Genomic DNA, 22547 nt, shown 5'->3' on the forward strand with positions numbered 1-22547 from the left:
AACGAGTTTTGGGACGCTGAGAGCCACAAGGGTATTTGCACCCCTTGACCAGTGCCCTGCCACCTGGTCACCATCTTGCGACTGAAAGTCTCACCCCTGGACCTTTTACCACCAGAAGTCCCTCCCTTTGCCCCCAGAAGTATTCCTTTTGGAAAGGGGGTTTGCCATCTTGGAATAGGAAAAAACCCAAAATCAAACTATTGACAATAGCATATTTAAATTTTATTTAAAAAAAAAATTTTGTCCTGATTTGTACGTGTTTTTTTTATAGAGAGAGGTGATTGCATAATAGCTCAAAATGAAGTCTTATTCTTGAATATTGTGGAGGGGTTGTGGGGGGTAAGGGTGGATGGGTATGGTGTTTGTGAGGGGATGACCATGGGTAGGAGGATGGAGGAAAGGACGGAGCGAGGTGGTGACTTATCGCTGCAGCTGTTGCGAGGACCCCTATGTCAGCCATGCCACCATGAGCATGAAGAATAACAGACCAGGAGAGCCATGCTGCCCTTGCCTCCTCCCACTGCCAGCAGCTTGCATGCAAGGCAACTGCCATGGCCCAGCCACCACTGCAGTTTCCCTCAATCTGCAACTCTACCCCAAATGGGAAGTGAGGTGGTGAGGCAGCATGGGCAGCCCGAGGGGAGTGGCTGCGGTGGCATCTGGGCCATGGCAGCAGGGTTGAGTTGTGGCCTGGCACCAGAGCAATTAGTGGTGAGGCCACATCTGGAATACTGTCCAGTTTTGGGCCCGCCATTACAAAAAATGTGGACAAATTGGAGTGAGTCCAGCAGAGAGCGGTGGAAATGGTTTGTGAGCTGGGGCACATGACTTCTGAGGAGAGGTTGAGGAAACTGAGTTTTAGTCTGGAGGGATAGGGACAGGCATTCAAAAAGCCGGAGCCTAAATTGATTCAACCTTTGCAGGTTAGTTTAACCTGCCTCGGCTGAACCCATTATAATGGGACAGACATTCTCTCTGGACTGAGACAATGCAGGCACATGCCTGCAGTTGCTTAGGCCATAAGCTGGGGGTGCGCTAGAGTGCGCCTCAGCTGGAGGAAAGCTGTGCTGGAGGTCATGGACAGTCCAGGTTGAACTGGCTAAGGAGGGGTTTAATTCCTCCCTCTCTATCCCACCACCAGGGACCCAAGCCAGGTCTGCCAGGTGCTTCCCCCTTGCTGCTGCAGCAGTGGGGCACCATGGTCCCTAAGGTAGAGTGGAGCAGGGAGAAGAGTTAGTTTCCCCTCTACTGTCACTGGCAGCCGGGTCTGCCCGCCATTGCCACCGTGTATCCTGCCCTGGAATAGGCCCCCTGCCGTCCCCTCTGCTGGACAACAGGTGGAGGAGGAATAACCCTGTCCCTGCACTGCCCCCACCACAGGTGACCATGTCGGGTGGAGTCTGGCTGTGCCTCTTCCCCACCACTGTAGCTGGCCCTGACCCGTCCACCTCCGCCACTTGGCCAGTGGCTGAATAAGTGCCCTCTTGCTAGGAGAGGGCTTACCCCAAGCACAGACCAAGCAGTGGGGGCCAGGACCCACCTTGCCCAGCAGTGGGAATGGCGAATGACCATGACAGGCAGCGGCCTATCACGGCTTCATAGTTAGTAGGGTCGGAAGGGACCTGAGCACATCATCAAGTCCAACCTCCTGCCATGGCAGGAAAGAGTACTGGGGTCAAATGACTCCAGCAAGGTGATTGTCAAACCTTGTCTTAAAGACCCCCAGGGTAGGAGCCAGCACCACTTTGCTTGGAAGTTGGTTCCAGATCCTAGCTGCCTGACCGTGAAGTGGTGCCTCCTGATGTCTAATCTGAATTTACCCTCTGCCAGCTTATGACTCTTTTTTCTAGTCACTCCTGGTAGTGCTCGGGGGAACAGGGACTCCCCCAGTGCCTGCCGGTCCCCTCTGACTAGTTTGTAACAGGCCACCAGATCCCCCCTCAGCTTTCTCTTATGGACACTGAACAGGTTCAGGTCCCATAGCCACTCCTCATAGGGCCTGCCCTGCTGCCGCCGATCATGTGAGTGGCCCTCCTCTGGGTCCTCTCCATGTTGTCCACATCCCTCTTGAAGTGCGGCGCCCAGGACTGGACGCAGTACTCCAGCTGTGGCCTGACCAGTACCAAATAGAGGGGGAGTATCACCTCCTTGGATCTGCTTGAGATGCATCTGTGGATACATGACAAGGTGTGGTTGGCCTTCCTGACTGGATCCCCGCATTGCCGGCCCATGTTCATCTTGGCATCAATGACTTCCAATGACCTCAGCTGACTTCCTGCCCTTTGGGCGAGGGGCTGGACTCGATCTTCTGAGGTCCCTTCCAGCCCTAATGTCTATGAAATCTATGACTCCAAGATCCTTTTCTGCCTTTTCACTGATGAGAAGGGAGTTCCCCAGCCTGTAGGTATGGTGCTGGTTCTTCCTCCCCAGGTGCATCACCTTGCACTTTTCAGTGTTGAATCCCATCCTAGTCTCATCCGCCCACCCCTGTAACTTGTCTAGGTCTGATTTGTAGCCTATTCCTTCCTTCTAACGTGCCCACATCCCCCCACATCTTAATGTCATCAGCAAATTTGAACAGGGTGCTTTTTACCCCGTCATCCAAGTTACTGATGAAGATGTTGAACAGTGTGGGCCCAAGGACTGAGCCCTGAGAAACCCCAGTGCTCACATCCCTCCAGGTCGAAAATGACCCATCCACTACCACTCTCTGGGTGCGGCCCTCCGGCCAGTTGGCGACCCATTTGACTGTGTAGGTGTCAACACCACAGTCCCCCAGGTTTTTAATGAGAATGGGGTGAGAGACAGTGTCAAAGACCTTCCAAAAGTCCAGAAAGACTGTGTCCACTGCTACCCCTGCATCTAAGGATTGTGTGACCTGGTCGTAGAAGGCCACCAGGTTGGTCTCACAGGTCCTGCCGCTAATGAACCTGTGTTGGTTGCCCCTAACCATAATCTGCCCTGCTGGCCCCTCGTGGACATGTGCCAAAATAATTCTCTCAAAAAGCTTATCCAGGATCGAGGTAAAATTAACTGGCCTATAGTTCGCTGGGTCCTCCTTCCTCCCTTTTTTGAAGATGGGAACCACGTTGGCCCTCTTCCAGTCCTCTGGCACCACACCAGAGCACCACGAGTGCTCGTAAAGCTGTGCCAGGGGACCTTAGGTAATTCCCTCAGCACTCTCTGGGGTGGAGATCATCCGGATCAGCTGATTTAAATACGTCCAGTCCCTCGAGAGGTTCCCTGACTAGATCCTCCCTGATCCTTGGCCTAAGTGCGCCTCCCCTGGGGCTTGAGGGGGGCCCAGTGGTGGGCGCTGATTTGGTCCCTGCTCAGGAAAATGGAGGCAAAGAAGTCATTAAATAGGTTAGCTTTGTCATCTGGTGTGATGACCAAATTTCCTAATGTGTCTTACAGGGGCCCTTTTTGTTGTCTTTGATCCAGGAAGCTAGTCCCAGTTCCATCTTCTCCTTGGCCTTCCTGACTGCCCCCCTGCATCCCCGAGCAACCGCAGTATAATTCTCCCTGGTGATGGCCCCTCCCTTGGGTGTGCGCCTCCCTTTTAGCTACAAGACATTCCTGGATGCTTTTGGTGAGCCTTGGGGACTTCTGCGCCCTCCTGCTTCCTTTTGATCTGTGTTGGGATTACCTCCCTTTGGGCTTGGAGGATTGCCTCCAAGGAGCAACCACTGTTCTTGGACACCTGGCTCCCCTCCCCTCTGGGACCTCAGTGCTTCTCCAACTATTCTCCTTAGCTTATTGAAGTCTGCCCTCCTGAAATCTAGGGCTGCTGCCTTGCTGCAGACCTTTGCCACCTTGCGCTGGATGGTGAATTCCAGCAGGCGATGATCACTGTTGCCCAGGTGGCCGAGCACCCGTAGCCCCCTCACCAGGTCATCACCCGTGGCCAGCACCAGGTCCAACAAGGCGTCTCCCCTGGTGGGACTGTGTACCTCCTGGGTTAGATGGAGGTCCTGCATTTGGGTTAGGAACCTACATAAGGAGTCATACCTGGCTGGCTGATCTTCCCAGCACAAGCCAGTCCTGGCTTCCTGGAGCACAAGTCCCTTCCTGGCAGGGGCTACTCTGCAGGGCTGGTAGAGCTGCTGCAGAGCGCGGCAGTGCTGTGGGGGGGTGGGGGGGGTTTGCAGGGCACTCTGGCCTGCTTCGGACCCTGGTCCTGCCACATGCAGCCTGTTACAGCTCTGGCACCCCTGCAGTTAAGCCCCCCCCCCCCGCTGGGAAGGGGGTCACACAAGGGTCCTTGCCCTGTTCTGCTGCAGTGGCAGGGCGGGGGCATGGGTAGATGCCACCTGGCAAGGCCACTTGTGTATAGTTGCGTACAAAATTGGGCAGTTTCTCACTAGAAACAGCTACTGTTTTTTGAAGTTTGGAGGATAGCAAATATACCTATATTTTATAAAGGCTGAAGAGCAGGGGTGGGCAAAATTTGACCTGTGGGCTGGATCTGGCCTGCCAGGCCATTCTGTCTGGCCCATGGGGCCCCTAAAAAATTTTTTTAAATTTATCTGCTCCTGTCTGATGATAGGAGCCAGGGGCAGTAGGACCTCAGCAGGATTGCAGCAGCCCAGTTCTGCCCCACCCCCAGCCATTTCCCTGCCTTCCTGTCCCGCAGTGCACCAGCACCACATGGCTCCCAGCTTCATTGTCAGACCAGGGAGCATGGGGCCCATGCTGGTATGGGGGTGGGGTGTAGGGATGGGGGGCGTGCGTGCGCATGTGCATTAATAGGGTGAGTCCCACAAGCACACCTCCCATACACATGTACCCACGCCCCCCCTCGCACTGTCATACATGCAGGCCCCCGCATTACCTCCTCACACTTCCACCCATCCTCCCCCACACAACTCCCCACAAACCCCATACCCCACAAATCCACACAATCCCACATGCCCACTCACCCCATACCCCCATGCTTATCCACCTCTCACAGGCACACCCACACCCCGCATACCCACAGCCCCCCACAAACCTATACCCACATCATCCCACAATGTACAAGAATAAGACTTCATTTTAAGCTATTAGATGCAGTTATTTCTGTGTACGCTACACAAATGCATGTAAAACAGGACAAAAATATTTTTAGAAATCTGGTTCTGAGGGCAAAACCCCCTGCTGAAAGGACTACTTCCAGGGGCAAGGGTAGGGATTTCTGGTGGGAATGGTCAGGGGTTAGGGGGCAGGACTTCATCACAACATAGCAACCAGGGGCTGGGTGTCTGTCAAGGGGCGGGGCTACCCATGCGACCCTTGACAGCTCACAAAATTGGGTAAGTGGCCCAAAATATTTGCATGCCCCTGCTGTAGAGCCTGCTGGATGCTTTTGGCCTCTCCTCTTCTATTTCACAGCCTTGCAAACTGTTTTTAGCTTTTTTCAAAATTGTAGGTCCACCCATGGAAACTAATCTGCAGCCAGGCATGGTTAAGCAGAAAAGGGAGCCTGAATCAGATGAAGATTAGGCTTTCTTCTTGCTCCATGCAGCCATAACTCTGGGGGTGGGGAGTCTTCATTCTGCCTTTCCAAAATCAAGATGCATGTTCAATTTTCTTGCATATAACATTACAGTTTTCTTTGCAGCTTTAAGGGCTAGAAACCTGTTTTATTTTTTTAGTGAAAGCCTTGATATGAGAGCACAAGAATTGTCCTTCAGGGTAAAGATCTGATTGATCAGATTACTGAAAATAAGTACAGTTTAAATTTGTTGTAAATGTAGTTGACAGTTATGCAACTTTTAAAAGATTATTGAAATCCCATCTGGTTTAGGTTTTTAAAGGGGCAGTGTAACACCCACGTATTTTTGGGAAATAAAATTGGAAGCGTCTGGTACAAATGGAAGTAAATATACGTAAGTATACGTAAGATACTGTCACATGAAAGTCTTTGGTTTTCTCATTTCTGTAAATTGCTAACATTCAACTTGTAAGTATTATTTTATACCTATTTAACTTAAATGCATTGCTTACATTTTTTTTAGAATGTAACACATTCTGGAAGACACAAAGGGCACAAGTTGCACATTAATCGTCAGAACAGCTGGCTGGGTGACATTTTGGACTGGCAAGATATTGCTTCCTTTGTTCATGACAACATTGAGACATTTCTATCGGTATGCATCTTCTCAACTTAATTCTTGCAAAATATTCTTTTAAATTGATCTTAAGTGCTACTTGCTTATCACCCTTTAAGAATAAAAAAAATACCTAAGAATGTATGTAAGGTTCTACTGTTATTGAGACAAAAAGTTTTAACTAATACTTTTTAAGCATCAATCCAGTTCTGCATTTCTATATCTGCAAATCTAAAAATGTAATGGGTTATGATCAATAAACACCATCCCATTTCAACATCCATGAGAATACAACTTATCCAGCCTTCAAGCCACTTCTGTCTAAGGGGTGCTGCTGTTGCAAGATTATTCTGTTCTGCAACTTGGTTTCAAATACTTCAGCTTCCATAAACCATTGGTTTCCCCTTTTCTTGGAGTGAATGCTGTGAATATCTGTTTATCCATCTATTTGTGCAAGACATGGTACTTGTCAAATACTTATTTGCTTCAGTCAATTTTCCTTCAATTCATATTGCTCTATTTCTGTGGCACAGTTCTATTCTTGTCTTATTTGATCATTATACTTCCTATTTGACTTATATTTTATTACTTTAAAGTTGCTTATCCCCAAGGGGAAAACTAAGAAGCTGTAATAAAACTGACCTGCATTTTTGTTTTCAGAAGCTGAAAACAAATCAAGGGTAAAGTTAAAAATGTAAATACTTCTGTAGTTCATTTGGAAAATTCTGACTTGGCAAATGCAGAATTAATGGAATTCTAATAAAACTAACACTGATAATATTTGACCCAAAATAACTATTTTTTGTTCACAATTTCAGTCTATCAGAAGTATGTATCAGTATCAAGGTTGTAGGAGAGTAGTTCTTCAGCTTCTCTTTTTTCCACATTACTATTCATTGTACTGAAAGGAGCTTATTCCTTCTTTATAAAAGTTCTGTGAAGAATGAAATTAATATTTTACACTGTATGGGTTCTTGAATTAATGCACTGGACCTTTCTCACCTCTTGGAAAAAATAGCATTGAAATCAGTCCAAACTGAATTACTCTCAAGTGGTCTATTAGGTCAGAGATGCTTAATATACAGAACTTCTGTAATATTTTAGGCAGTTTAAGTCATTGGTATGAACTGTCATTGTAAAATAGAAGAAGAAAACTTTTAGTTTAATGTTTATCTGTTGTCTTGGAAAATAATTTCTTTATCTTACCTTCAGCCCAGCATTTCTTGTGGATGCAATTTTAAACTAGTGTTTCCCCAAGGCATTTCTTGCCATGGGCTGGTAAGCATGAATTTATCATGTGTTTATTCTTTTTACTCAAAACCACTTCTAAAGATGTTGCAGTTATGACACACTAAGAATACTGGAACAGGATGAAGTAATTTGAGAGAGAACTTTATTTCTTTGAACATTTTTTTCACTCTATACAGAAATTTTGCTTATATCTTGAAAAGACTTGTGCAAATATAAGTCACAGTTATAAAAATGCATGAGCAAATTTTTTGTGTAGAAATTACTATGCAGTTTCTGCAAAAGAGATTGGAGAAGGATTTGCATGTGACGGGTGTCTTAATGCATTTCTGGAAAGTGCTCTGATACCATTGTGATGACTATGGTGCTATAATATAAAAAGATGGGAATAACAAAGAATTTCATGAAGAGGATAAATATTTTTTAAGACTGAAATCTGAAAATACATTTTTAATGGAACTACCATACAACTTCCAGCAATATCAAGTGTTTTATTTTCTTTATATTTTACTTTAGAAGTAAGAAAAAGAGAAGCGCACAATACACATACTTTTCCATGAACTTGCCTTTTTATCTTTTGCCAAGGGAAACACCTGTCCCTTTTCTCTACACACTCATGTCCTTTATGATCTACTGTAAACTGCTGAGTATAGTGTGAAGTTGTAAATTCTGAATTTATATCCTTTCTGGGCAGTATTCCCTTGGCTCTTGCTCATGAGATCCATTACATAAATATCTCTCACTCTGATGTTTCAAATGAAAATCAATGAATAGTTGGTTGGTATGCACTGCTAGGCTGTTGAAATTTGAACATGATTAAAAATGTTTAGTATCTTAAAACCATTGGGCATTATTACACATGCAAGCACCACAGCACTGGGTGCTTTTAAAAGTGCCTGGCACTGCGTCATTTGCAGTTGTGTAAGTGGCAAACTGCATATGAGTTCTGAGAAAATAGCGGCGGCGTGCTTTTGAACTAAAACACATAGAAGGTGTTTTAGTTCAAAAGTGCATTGCCACCATTTTCTGTGTGCCGACACACATTTCACCACTTATACAACTGCATGGTTGTATATGGTGCAGCGCAGTTCATATTAGTTTGCGTGCAGAGCAGACTCAATCGAGTCTGCTTTGAAGCGGCGAATCTCTGATGCGTCGCAGGACAAAAAGGTATGTGTATAAATGTCCAAGATGCTGAATTACCATCACATACAATGGTATATTTTAGGGACATTTAGGATTTAAGTCTTTTTTTCAGGTGATGAGAACCGTTTATTTGCTGCTTTGAACTAAGTGTTATATTTGGCTAGTATAGGGGCCGGCAATTATTTTGGATGGCGGGCCGCTTACTGAGTTTTGGCAAACCATTGAGGGCTTTATGACAGGCAGCTAGGGGCAGCTAAATATTAATTTTCTAAATTTTTTAGGGGCCCCACAGGCTGCATACAATGGTCTGGTGGGCTGCATTTTGCCCACCCCTGGTTTAGTATGTCTGTTATTTTGGAGGTGGGCTTTTTTTCTGCAGTGTGTCTTTGCCCCAAACTTGGGCACTGACTTTATTTCTCCATCAGTTGGATAAGCAAGGTAATTATTGAAGCTTAAGGAGATCCAAGGGCAGTTAACTTGGCATCACAATCTCCATCAGAGGTTTCTCGACTTTCAAGTTTACCAGGAAAACTTGCATATGTTCAGCACTGGATACTGACACCACTAGAACTCTCTCATTGCGTAAAAAAATCATGAGTAGAAACCATAGCCAGTTTTGATTTAGAGGCATTACTGGTATGGCATAATCAACCTCTTCTCCTACATCTCTGATTTGGGATACCAGAGATACTGTGATACCAGCATAGACCCCAAACTCCATCCTAACAGAGCCGCTGAAATATACAGAGGTGTTACTGAACTATGTCCTAACACCACTGCAGAGCATTTTTGCATACGTTGACCATTAAGAGTGGTATCACATCTGGCTTCTAGATGGCTTCATGTGCCTTTACCAGGGTCCTTTCCACCCATCTTAGGAGGTAAGGGATGGAAGTTTTATCTCTAACTAGGCAGCTGGTTGTTGAAAGGGGCCATCCATGGCCAAGTGTTGGAAAACCTCTGGAGGAGATGAATTTCCAACCTTAGAACTGATCATCAATCAACAAACATGATAGGATTTTGGAGAAACTAAAGTTCATTGGAGCTACCCTGGGCTCTGCAACATTATCTGCTTACCTCCTGTAGAATATCTTTGCAGTGTTAAGCAGGTTTATTCTGTTGGTTGAAAAATGCGCAGCAACAAAAATTGGATCCCTTCTGTCTGTCATTAGACCTGTAACCTTTTGTATTTCTGTGACTTGGTGACATTCCACCCTACAGGCCTACAAAGCTAGAAGCATGTGGTGTGGTGCACTATTCGTTTTATTGTTACATCTCTGTTCAATGTCCTCATGTTGCTTCCCTGTAAAGCTAATACACATAGAAAAAGGGGTTAATAAGGATCCCTGCTAAATGTCAGAGCTGCCCACATGTGGGACATGAAGGCTAGAAGGAGCTTCAGTATCAACAGGACTTGACTAGCTGTGTGGAACTAAAGGTGGGCTTTAGTATTCATCCTTTGGTGCCTCTGGTACATCTTCCCCAAAGTGAGGAGACTGATAAGCCATGACAATGGACAGATGGGCAAGGAAAGAGGGTAGTGACCCAAAAGAGTCTGAAGAAAGACTCGCTGACTCCCTTTGGGGCTTATGGCTTTATAGACTGAGGAGAGAGTAGCTGAGTAACTTTGCAGGGCTCAAGCTGTATGAGCTGAATTGGAGATGGTAGGGGGCCTGCTTTAACCCTTCAGAGGGAGACAGAAACTTTGGCTGGGCAGCCTTTGCCACAATACATGTTTTTAATGAAAAGGAGCTATTGTTTTTCTGTCTGTGATTTTTGTGTTGCACTTCTCCCCAGCAAGAGGCAAAGTCCCTTTCTTAAAAGCAGAATTGGAAGTTAACACCTGGAATCAAAGCTGTGGAAAACCAGGGAAGGCTGGGAACTGAAAGTCCAGGGTCTTGAAGTTGGAGGTAGTCATCTCTACTTTAGGCTGGTTTCAGGGGTACTCAGGCCAGAGAAGTCCCAAACAAGAGCTCCCCTACCCACTCGGCATATTGCCTCAGCAGAGTTATACCTCTATATCATGAATGGGAGATTGAGGATTTCAGGTCTATTTTTGCAGATTTGGGTTACCCACCAGTAGCTCTTTTTCTGAACAGCATCAACAAGAAATGCCTATCTTTATGATTCAGGAGAAACCTCAGCCCAGGCTTCTATCTGATAAGAAAGTCCTGTTACTCTAAGTAAGAGTTATCAGAATGTTACCACTTTGTCCCATTTCTCTTGGAGTCAGGCAAAAAGCATTAACCTTAACTTGTCCTATTTTCCCACTCATTCTGGACTATCTGATAGAGCTTAAGCATGCTAACCTCTATATCACTTCCATTAAAGTGGGCAGCCATTTCAGTGTTGTATTCACTTAGTGAATAATGGCATGTGTTCTGCTGCCCAATAGTCTGAAGATTTCTAAAGGACCTTCTCATAGCATTTTCTTACGTTAAGGCAATTTCCTTCTGGACCAGCAGATAACCTTTTGAGGTGGGGAGGTGTCTTTTTCCCCCCCTCTTTGAGTGCTTTTCCATATTTCTTAGATGTCAAAAAGCTTTGACTTATTATGCATGCAGAACCAGGCCTTTCAGAAATCTCCATGGCTCTTTAACTTTAGCAGAGAGATTGAATGGTACAGTAATCTCAGCCCATAAACTGTCTGGCTAAATATTGGATATGATCTGAGACCACCAAAGTGGAACTACAGTCCCAAATGGAGGTCCATTCTACTAGATCCTAGGCCATTTCCATGGCCTTCCTATGTAATATTCTGGGTAGGCAGTTGCATTTTCAGTGCTATCTTCTGATCCCCAAGTCTAGGCCTTCCTGGAATAGGGAGGTCTTTGTTTTGATCTCTGAGCTGCGTACGGTCTTGCATTTCTAGCTGTGGAAGAAAATTCCACCTCTAGAAATAAGTCTGGGAAAAAGAGCAGTGCAGGTGGTTACTTGGAAACTAACTGCCCTCTCTCCCCTGCTTCTCACACTTTCCCACAACACAGGGTGCTTGTGATCTGGAGAAAGCATGGGGAGCATCAAGGCAAAGACTCCTTCCCACTCCTCACTATGGATTAAGAAGTTGGTATGGGACTGCTACCCCCACTTGGCTCCTGGTGCCTAGGAGCTGAGCAGATGGAGCTGCTTGCTTCTCATTCCAGGGACTCCCTTTCCATACCCTCCTGCTTGCTTCTTATTCCAGGGACTCCCAGGGCTAGGAAGCCAAGCAGACAGAGCAGCGAAAGTAAGCCCCCTGCCTGCTTCTTACACCAGGGGCTCCAGAGTGAGAAGCAGGTAGGGAGCTTGCACCGCTGCTCCTTCAGTCTGACTCCGTGTCTGGGAGCTGAGTACACGGAGCAGGAGAGCAAAATCCCTTGCCTGCTTCTCACGCTGGGGACACCTGTGTATGCGGACCTCGTGGGGAGCAGCTGGCTGCTGCTGCTTCACTCTCTCCTCCCAGCCTACAGGAGGGGAACAAGTACCTGCTCCCTGTGCCCTTGCCAGACGAGGTTACTTCAGGCTCTGAAAAACATAGTAGGCTTTCCCTGCAGCTACACTCCTGTTCCTGGGAGTATCTTCCGCCTGATTGGAGTCGAGCAGTTTTTCTCTCAGATGCTCTATTTTTGCTCCAGGAAAGAAAGCTGAAACATCTGTACACTCTTGGTTCCTACTGGAAGAGCGGCAGTTCTCACAGTGGGAGCCAAATATCTGTATGTGACCCAGGTCTTTCCTGAAGGGGGGAGACTTCTCTAGTTCTGAGACATTCAGTTGTAATGGTCCAAAACAAGCACTTGGGAGAGTAGCACAGGTTTTATTTTGTAGCATCTCTCTCCTCCCCCCTCCCTGCCAGGGGCAGTTGTTTTCTGTTTGTCTCAATGATAAATGTCTAGGTTCTCCTTTACTTTTGTGAATATATATTTATATTCAAGTCTATTATAAAAACTTCTACTATAAAGCTTTTAATTCTGTTTCCATAATTTCTAAACTGTAAAGAGGATGAAGCAAGCCTCTTGCAAGAAGTTATTTTTAATGGCTCTGTTTTTGTCTCTGGTTTTCTTGTCTTCAGATTAATAAAATATTTATGTATGGAATATTCACAACTAAACTAGAAACAATGTGAAACACCTACTTATAAAAGAAAAAAATAAATATTTTTATATGAAACAATTTACTTATCTATATTTTGCAATAATCAGTCACTTTTAGATGTTGGGTTATGTTAAATGCAGTTTGTTTTTGTGAATGTCTGAACCATAATAATAGGAAAGAGAAACCAGTGTGGGATGGGAGAATTGTCACAAATTCTTGCAAAGAATTTTTTGAATTTTATGTAGTTCTGATCTTTAACACAATATAAAAGAACTGTTAAGCTATTTGTAAAATAGTTGTGGGGTTGAATTCCCATTAAATAACTAATTCCATGGATGTATTACTCCAAAATAGATGCTGTTGGTTTGGTTTGCTAGTTTGGGGAGAGAGAATTATTCTGCACAGTAAATACCTTCAGTAATGTTTTGGAATCTGATTTTGACATGGATTCCTTATTTCAATTTTTATAGAACACATTCATACACTCCTGTTCCTTTACAGGTTTTAATACTGTGCACACTAATGAGGTACTTGAGCACTTCCCAGAAGTGCGTTTAAGCAATATAACTAACAACCATCACATGTCTGTTCTTTCACGCTTCCCCTGTGGGGGAGAAGTATGTGTAGGAATATGTGGGTTGAGTTTGTTTTGCTTCATTTTTAATAAAATTCTATCTAGATATACACACCTTGCTTTGTTATAGAAGGTAAAGTCACAGAAATCCATTTTGCACTTGGAGCAGAAAGCTGTGAAGCTTGTGATGGTTCTTTGTTTTTTGCAGGAAATTATTTCACAGTCTTGAGCCAAACCTAACAAGAAAGCTCTGTCCCCTGTGCAGATGAGGTCTGTCTTTTACTATAAAAGGGTACCAAAGTTGTATATCAACCACAGTCTTGTTCCCCAGCTTTATTTAAACAACATGTGTTGAAGCTGTTAAGCACCTTGAACATAAGGACTAATACCATGAATTGGACTATTTATTCTGTGTGAAGTGTTTCTGGTAGCTAGGGTTACTCTGGAGATGCTGCAGCATTCTGTACTAGATGGAGTTTGCTCAGTACCAGAAGCTTAGTACCTCAGTATAATATATTGGTGCAATCCAACTGGGACAGAAAGAGGGCACAAATAATCTCATGTTCTTTTTATAAGCATTAAGAATGACACATTATTCAGCTAAATTTTATGTTTAAGTGGATTTGATAAGTGTTAATGCTGAAACTGTCATATTTGTGTTAGTTAATTTTACTGAGATTTTAATAATTTTAGGGAAAAAAACAAATTTAATTAGTTTGACTTTTACCTGGTTCTAACCTTTTTCTCTGCAATAAGGTGATCACATTCTGCTCCAAAATCACGTTGGTGTACAAGAGCATCACAGTCATAACAGGTCTTTGCTTCCTGTTTTAATTTACATCTGCCGCCGCCTCATTTTTATATCCTTTCCTGCATCATGTGACTTCCTCTATAGGGTTTGGGTGTAGGGGAGGGAAACTATTTCAGTAGCTGAAAACGCTAAAAAAAACGGTATTTGACACAAGTTTATATTTCTACCTGCCACACAAGCTGCTGGCTTGAATCTGGGGGGGGACTGACTATACTGAAGAACGAATACTTCTGACTTAGGAGACAGGTCAAGTTTCATTTCTAAGTTTCCTAGTTCAGCTTCCAGTGTTCTTTTCCATTTTTGCTCTCCTGTTTTATTAGAGTTGGTTAAAGAACTTGTATTGGAACATTTTTGGATGGAAATTGGGAACTTTGGCTGACAAAATGAACATGCTCATTTGGCTTAATTGAAAAGTTTAAGAGTTGCACAAAACAAAATGTTTTTCTCTAAACCATTTTTTTTTCCTGGTGGAAAGAAGAATCATTGCAGAGAAGAATCATTTTCTGAGCTTCTCTGTATTTTAGGTCATTTAGCTTCAAGTAGTGATTTCATGTATCTGTTTCTTTTTTCTTTTTCTTTTCTTTTCTAGATCTTGGAGTCTCTGTGGATAGTAATGAGTCGCAATGTGAGCCTGCTGTTTACCACAGTAACAACGTTAGTAACTATCCTCTTTCATAGCGGAACAGCCCTTCTCAATTTTGTGCTCTCATTGGTAAGTTGCATGCAGTGGACTGTTAATGTGATTAGCTTAGTATAACAGTGGTGTGGCCTTACGAGTGGCAGACAGCCCTGGGGTAGGAACTGACTGGTGGGTGATTAGCTGGAAGTTAGAAGTCCAAAGAAGTTGTGCTGGGAGAAGGAACAGTTTGCAGGTAAGTATCAGAGTGAAACTCAGCAAAATCCACCTGTAGGAGGGAACCAAAATTAGAGTAATCTCTCCTGCCACCTGGAGAAAGTCTAAAGGCCTACTGTATTCATTTATTTGTCTGGACCAAGGAATACTGTTTTGTGTTATAAGAACTGGCTCTGGGAGCCTACTTCTGAAGGACGTGTAAGGGAGCAAAGCCTGCCAGCATGGCACCAACCTGCTTACACTTACTTCGCTAATAAGTAGACATATTTATTTGCTTCCACCAGGGGGACTTGATTATGTTTCTAAAGACAGAAAAACTACTTTAATGAATGTTTCTTCATTAATCTAATTTTGGGGTGTTGAAGTGATTTGGCTGTGTGTAGGGGTATAGTGAATCAAGATATGGCAGGATGTGTACCAACTTTGTTCATTTTACTGGTAGAAATCTTTCTGAGAGAGAGTGTACGCCATTCAGCCTGCAGCCATGCTCAATTCCCGCTACCTGAGAAGGTCTTAAAGGGGTGGATTGGGGAGGGGTCAAGAAGCAGCTTCTCCTCTGCTCTGCCCCCAGCTTTTTTGACTGGAGATCCTGGCCAGGGAAATGGGTAGGGGGCTTGGCTTCCCTTCTCCAGACTCCTCCTGAACCAGGACCAGGCTGGGAAGGTAGCATGCAAATGTTCACTCTTGAGAGAAACCCTCTCACAAGGGAGATATCCCTGGTTGACACTCTGGCAGAACACTTGTATGCTTTATAATTCTACCAGGAGACTGGCAGTAGAAATGTAATGACTAAGACCATGACCAGACATTTGTGAGTAATGCAGGTCACCTTTTGCTTACGATAAAAGATTTAATCTTTTCCTCCAATCGGTGTATGTTTTCCTCATTCTTGATGGGTTGTGAGTGGTTTTGAGCCATCCTGAACATTTTCCTTCTGATCATTACCAGTATAGCTGCTGGCAACACAGAAGCTAGTATCAGTTACATCCGGTATAATTCTCATCCCATGAGGGGGATGAGGGAGGAGGGTGTCATTCTAGAAGTTATGTATTGTTGGGATGTGCATAAGGATACTCTTGTCAAACTGCCTTTCCTGGACACATGCTCTACTTGTACAAGTGAAGCTGCATTTTTCCTTTTTGACTTTCAAGTGGAATCTGTAGAGAGCTGGTTAAATATCTTTTCAGATATTTTGTGCCCCTGGAGTTACAGGAAATAGACAGTATGGCTCAATCCTTGCACAGTCATGTGCTCTTAAAATGTGACATCACAGGTACTTAAGTTTTGGAGTTCTAAGTACTTTTATTTGGGAATGTCTTTTGTGTCCTAATGCCTACATATGCCTTCATTATCTTGGATTCAATTGTGCAAGGCTTATAGGGCAAGGAAAATTAAAACCCAACATGTTTTTAAAATCTCTATAGATATTATCTAAAATTTTCATAATCTGTTCTTTTAGGATTGTCTGTGCTTAGGGCAGGGATAGGCAAAATGCAGCCCATATGCCACATCTGGCCTGCCAGTTGTTTGTATCCGGCCTGTGGTTGCCCCTGTAGCACTCCTCATTGGACCAAGCCCCACCCCATCCTGCCATGGGCACTTCCAGCCACATCCATCTCATGCTCACTGGCAGCATTACCCCGGCTCCCACCCGAGCCAGTATGCGCAGCTTCCCAGCAAGTGGCTGGAGTGGGTAGAAGGCAGCCAGGAGCTGAAGCCCAGTAGATTGGGGCAGGAGTCACCCCGCTGCAGCATTCTCCTCACTTGGCTGGGCATGTGGGGCATTGTACACGTTTGTGCTGCAGCACTTGGCGCTTTTAAAAGTGCTCGGTGCCGTGGCACATACATTTGTATAAATGGTGGGATGCGTGTCAGCGGTGAGAAAATGGCAGCAGCATGCTTTTAAACTAAAACACACTGAAGGCCCATCAGCTTGCATGTGGAGAAGGCTCAATTAATTAAATCTGCTCTGACTTAATGGCTCTCCAGCATGTCAGAGCAGGCAGTTGTATGTGTATAAATGCCCTTGGGCTAGGGACAGACATTCAAAAACCCTGAGCCTGAATTCATTCAATCGTTGCAGGTTAGTTTTAACCTGTCTAGGCTGAACCGGTTGGTAACCACACAGACTTCCCCTCTGGACTGAAAAAATGGAGGCACATACCTGCAGCGGCTCAGGCTAGAAGCTGAGGGGGTGCTAGGGCAGCCCTCCCTTCCCTTCCACATTGAGCTGAGGTGGGGGCATGGCCAGGCATCAGCAGGATGCTCTGATTAGGGAGGGGTTTCCTCCACCCCCTGCTGTTGATAAGAGAGCATTGAGTTACACATCAGGGAGTTACACCTGGAGTTGTTAACGTTTATCAGCCCATCAAACAAAACAAAAGCTTCTCATTAGTTCAAGCTCTTCTTAAACAACTTTTTCCAAGGAAGGAACAGGGGGACTTTACCAACTACCTGTTGATTAGCTCCAAAAAGCCGTAAGCCAACACTGTCTTGTCTGTTTTTGTCCAGTCTCCCACAGCACAGACCGTGGCCATTATATGTAGTATGCTAGCTAATGCTGAGAGATGTCTGTGTAAGGCAGAGGGGCAGGGGGAATCCTTGCTTGAGCAGGTAGTGGAGGGGGGTGATGAGTAGGAGGAATCCAGGCAGATGCCACTGTGCCTGCAGTCTCTACCAGAGCTCCAGCCAGGGAGCAGAGGGGTGGGGCCAGCCTTGCTGGGCTGCAGCAGAGCCCTGCTCAGAGTTGCAAAGCAGCTAGGATGGTGTGGGACTCTGATTTAACTTTAAACCAGGAAGGGGTCTGGGACAGACTTTACATAATAGATTTGGATTTGGGTCAAACCAGTTTAAGTCTGGTATTACATTCAACCAGGTTTATCTCAGACTGGCTTCAGCCATTTTCAAACTGGTTTATCTGCACTGATCATCTGTTCTGCTACAGGTTTAAACCAGTTTCTGATCACTTAATCTGGTTTGTGTGTAATGTCTGTCCCTAGCCTTGGTGTCCAGCATGCGTCCCTATGGCTGCCGCTACTTCCCCATGCTGTTGGTATCAAACTGTTGGCCTCCTCCCCAGGCTAGGCCTGGACTTGAATTACATTGCTCCTTGTGGGTTAGTTCTGGACCCAGTCAGTGGTGGTTTGGGGTGAGCAGCAGCAGCATAGGTGTTAATACAGCCGTTGTTTACCCCCTGCCCTACCCCCTCACTGCCCCCACACATCCCCATTGAGCCTCTGTACTTGGAAATTCAGTAACACCCCGTGGCCCCCCAATTCCCAGCCCCTCTTGGAGCCCTGTTGACCAAATGAAACTGCTTCATGGGTCAGGCCATACCTTTGATACCTTTGCTTTATGACTGCTTGCTCCAGTGCTTTTCAACCTTCTTAGAGTTGAGGCACTCCTCCATAACTTTTGTGAACTGAGTGGCATTCCATTTCAAAAACTAATTTATTTTTTACAGTGCTTCCCTCCTTGAAGAGGGGCTGGGAAAGGAGGAGCAGCTACCACAAGAACGTGGGCTGCAATGTGTTGGGGTAGGAGGAATGGCTGGAAGGGAAGAGCTTACACTTACCATCTCAAGCTTATCTCAGTTTTAACTGCCGTCTCCCAGCAGCACCCTTCAAAGCTTGTGATGGCACCCTGGTTGAGAATCAGTGGCTTACTTGCTCTATAAATAATTAGTATTTCTTTAGAGTTCTTCCTGAAATGGAGCAATACTTTTCCTAAGTATATTTCCACAAAAGGCATTGTTATAGGAAAAGCAATTACTATGGGAAAATGTAAGCAAAGGTACTGATTATTTAGTTACCATATTATATATTTTTAATGAAATGCCTCCAGTAAATGTAAATTTACTTACCAAGCTAATTCTTAATTACATGGTGGGGTGGGTTTTTTTCTTTTGTTTGATATTGTGGTTTCACTAGCACTACTGCACTTTTAAAGTACTTGTTTCTAATAGTACTTGACAGAGGTTTAAGACTGTCACATTTTAGAGTGTGTATGGCTTAACTTTTAAAAGTTTCTTATTTAATACTGAATCTGATAGCCACAGCTGTGTGAAGTAATTAGTAATGACAAAGGTGATTTTTCTTTCTTTCCACCACAGCTGTGTGTTGTGACAGCTCCTGCTTTAAAAATTGTAATGACTGGAGCAGAGCCCAATGCTTGTGATCACCTAGATTTTAGCCATTGAGGTGCCTAGGATGAAGGGCTTGCCTTTCTGTGAGGTTTTGGGATTTTTTTCCTTTTCAAACTAATCTAACACTGACCTTGGATGTGTGACTGAAATCCTCGTGTAGGTTTTGTTGTGTAAAAAATGTACAACATGAACATGTTGAATAAATGGTAGAAAATAGTCTGTTGAATTTCAGCAGGTGTTGATGGAAAGCATTGAGGAAAGGACAAAAGATCTTTTCCCTTTGCATGAATAACTAATACTGCATACTGTTAAGTCAAGTGCTGCCAAAGAATATTTAAAGACATATGTGGCCTCTAATTCATAGTTAAGTGAAAAAAAATGTGATGGGCAAAAGCATTTCATAACTATAATTACTTTTTTTCCATTTGGTTGCATGTTCCTGTAATTATCCTTTCAATGGGGGGGCACAAGCTGAAGAAAACTATTACATACATGTGTGTTTAAAAACTTTTCTTTTTGGTTCCAGTATTTCACCCAATATGAATTATTGAAAGCAGTTTCTTTTGAGCTTATATGTTTACATTAGAAACAAATATATTTGGAGATGAAGAATGCAGGTGACTGTATATCATCTGCAGCTCCTGGAGAAGAGGCATCCAACTCTTTCTGACAAATTAACTCTTAATGAGTTCAGTTTTAAAAATCAGAGTGATACTTTTTTTTCTATGAATATAGGTTCCTTCTGAACCTTATCTTTAAGTTTGCGTAAGAAAAGTATCCGTCTGAAGTAGCCTATACTTTTCTTAAGGTAGTTTCAGGAAGCATTGCTGGAATGTCTAAAATCCTTTATACAAGTTGAAAGGTTAATTTGGTATATAAAATGTTAACCTTTCTAGTTCAATCACTGCCAGGATATAGCAGTGCAACAGTGCCTTTTACTGGGCTAACAGGGACTGGAAAACTGCATTGTTCTGGAATGTTTTAGGTAGAAGAGTGCAAATTTTCCATTGCATGCAATTTGTTTGAACTTGACCTCTGCATTTTTAAGTGTGGTTCTCCCAATTTCAGCTGCCAAAATACTTATTTTCAATTGTTCGTCCTTTACACTAAGAAGGAAAATCTGTGTTTGTATCTGGATGTGGGTACCAGGCAAACAGTGGTTTTTCTCTTTGTAGGGCTATTAAGTAATCTATAGACATGCTCTTCCTCACATAAGTCTCCTCAAATGGACCATTTACAAGTAACCTCTTCTTAGAGAGCTTTCTTCCTCAAAACATGCTGTTCTTGAACCCCTGGCTTCTTGAGTGCTCACTAGCTCTGCACCTGTAAGGCTTCGATCATCTTGTCCCATGCCGCCTGGCTTTGAGTGTGTAGGACTGCTCGTTGCTCTGTCCCTGTGATTGTACTGCACAGACGTCCCGCCCCGGGGTAGCCTCCATCCCAATCTCGCCTGCCATGACTTTGCTTGTTCCTTCAGTGTTGGGGTCTGACTACTGGGGCTCATCCGGCATCTGGGATCTCTAGACAGCAGTCTTCCACAAGGCTCCAGCCTCCCCTACACCTCGTCCTGATACCCAGCCTCGACGAGCTGCTGATGTCTCTCGGCCTGACCCTCACCTATTGGTGTTCTGGGCGCTCTGGTGGAGATGTACGAGGTCTAACCCAACCCCTGATTGAGCCAACTCTAGGGCCCTATGCGACAAGCCTTCCAACCCCTCCGAAAGTGGGAAACAGAAAGAAACAAAAACACTGCCAGTAAATTCCTGACTACACACAAAATGGGCTAACCTACCCCTGAGAATTTCCAGCTGGCCCTGTCCTGAGTTGCATGTATGCCTGGTGATTAACACACTCTCCTTTCTACGCTGCAGACCCCTTGCATGTCAGCTGGACCCTTGATGGTCCCTCTAGTTCTGCCCACTCTGTCCCCCGCCAGCCAGCTCTATACAGTAGGAGCTTGTCTTCTGCAGCCCCTCTCGCTGCTTAGGCTCTCCGTTCCCCGTCTGGGTTTGCTCCTGGAGCCTTCCCAGACCTGTACGGATCCCACCTGGGTCGATGACTTGAGTTCCTTCACTCTCTCCTCCTCTTCAGGGCAATCCCTACTGATGGCTTCTTTGCCCTGAAACCTTGGATCCTCTCCCTCTACACCTTTGTCTGGGTAAGATACATCCACCTTCTCTCCCTCTGTGCCGATGCTGGCGTCCTCCCTCCGGCGGGCTTCAAGGCAGCCTTCTGCCCCGTGGGAGACAGTCCTGACTCCTCTTACCTCTAACTGGGGTTCCAGGGATACCTTCCCTGTCGACTCTCCTCCTGGTCTTCCCCCTTCTCCTTCGCCCGCGCTGGCTTTTATCTTCCCGCACCGGCTCTGCTCACTCCTCCCCACTGCTGGCCTCAGTTTTAAAAAGATGCAGCTAACAAGCCATGCAGGTCCTGTCACCACTTCCAGTTTTGCCACGGCATCAGCTGCAGGTAAGGGATTCTTCATTTTTGTCTCTCTCTCCTCGCCTTCCCTGGTATATTCTGGCCCCCAGGGTTCCCCCTTGGCCCCTCAGGGTCTGTCCCCTGTATCCTCCCTGTGACAAGCTCTATTTTTATATTGATAATAAATCTAGAAAGCTATTTATCCTGTGTAGAGTTTCTTCATGATGGCTCACTTCCAAAATAAAAATTGTCAGTTTGAGGAGAGACCTCAAGTCTAAAACAACATTGTAAGCTTTCCCCACCCTAAAACAGACACATGAACACATTATCCATACAAGTAACTATATTGTACTACCTCAGCATAAATGTATCTGACTATATAGACTCTTGTTTTCATTTGTCTAATGCATAAAATTCACCTTTAAGAATTGTTGCCCTGTTAACTGCACGGGATGTCTTTTTTAGAGGTAATGAAAAATCATGCTGCTGTCTAAATAATAATCATCTAACTTCGCAAGTAACATGAAATGTTGCAACTGAAAAAAGCTAAAATATATATGACCGCACTTTTTATATAGTCAACTTCTTCTCTTTGAAGATGTTTTTTCTTTTTTTATGCAAGTCTTTTATAAATATTCTTAAAATAAAGACAGAGCTGTGTGGGGGTGGTTATTTTTCTATAATAAAGGGCTTAGTCCATCTGTCCGTACCGCTCTTGGATCACTCTGATTGGTTAGTGGAGCAAACAATCAGAGTGCAGAAAGTTGCTAACACAGTGCAGAAGTGATGGAGCAGGGACGGAGACAGCGGTGGTATGGGATGCTGGCAGAGGGGGACAGAGGGGCAAGCTTTCTTCCTCCTCCCCACCCCCCTGCTCCTGGAAGGCGACGGCACTGTGGGGTGGTGGATGGTGGTGCTCCGTCCCTGCCCGGCCCCTCCCCCCTCTCCTCCCAGTCATTCTTGACAGGCAGTTCACTAGTTGTAAAATATTAATTGAAATCTTAGACATGCATAAAGATTTTTACTGTAAGTTGTATTGTTTTTAAGAATAAACAATAAGGGATGAAGAAATGAAAAAAGGACCCTTCAGTTTAAGGCATACAGTAAATTATTCTACTGAGCCTGGTAAATAAACGTTCCAGCAGTCTGTTAGCTGAGCCAGCGAGTAAAATAAATTTATTAGATGC

At 44.7% G+C, this 22547-nt stretch overlaps 1 protein-coding gene across 4 annotated transcripts in view; it reads left to right on the plus strand.

Moving 5' to 3' along the window:
• Positions 1-22547, plus strand: part of TMEM245 (transmembrane protein 245) — a 149731-nt gene that overhangs the window by 74565 nt on the left and 52619 nt on the right. For all 4 annotated transcript variants that reach the window (XR_016442650.1, XM_090049554.1, XM_090049552.1 and 1 more), the window contains 2 exons: positions 6000-6131; positions 14532-14654. Coding sequence is in view for 3 of the 4 variants with exons in the window: in XM_090049554.1 (XP_089905680.1) it covers positions 6000-6131; positions 14532-14654 (255 nt within the window). In the remaining variant the exon portion in view is untranslated. The remainder of the gene's footprint in view (positions 1-5999; positions 6132-14531; positions 14655-22547) is intronic.

The sequence above is a fragment of the Crocodylus siamensis genome, chromosome 5, assembly GCF_052110815.1.
Source record: "Crocodylus siamensis isolate JL-2025a chromosome 5, ASM5211081v1, whole genome shotgun sequence".
Classification (NCBI taxonomy): domain Eukaryota; kingdom Metazoa; phylum Chordata; order Crocodylia; family Crocodylidae; genus Crocodylus; species Crocodylus siamensis.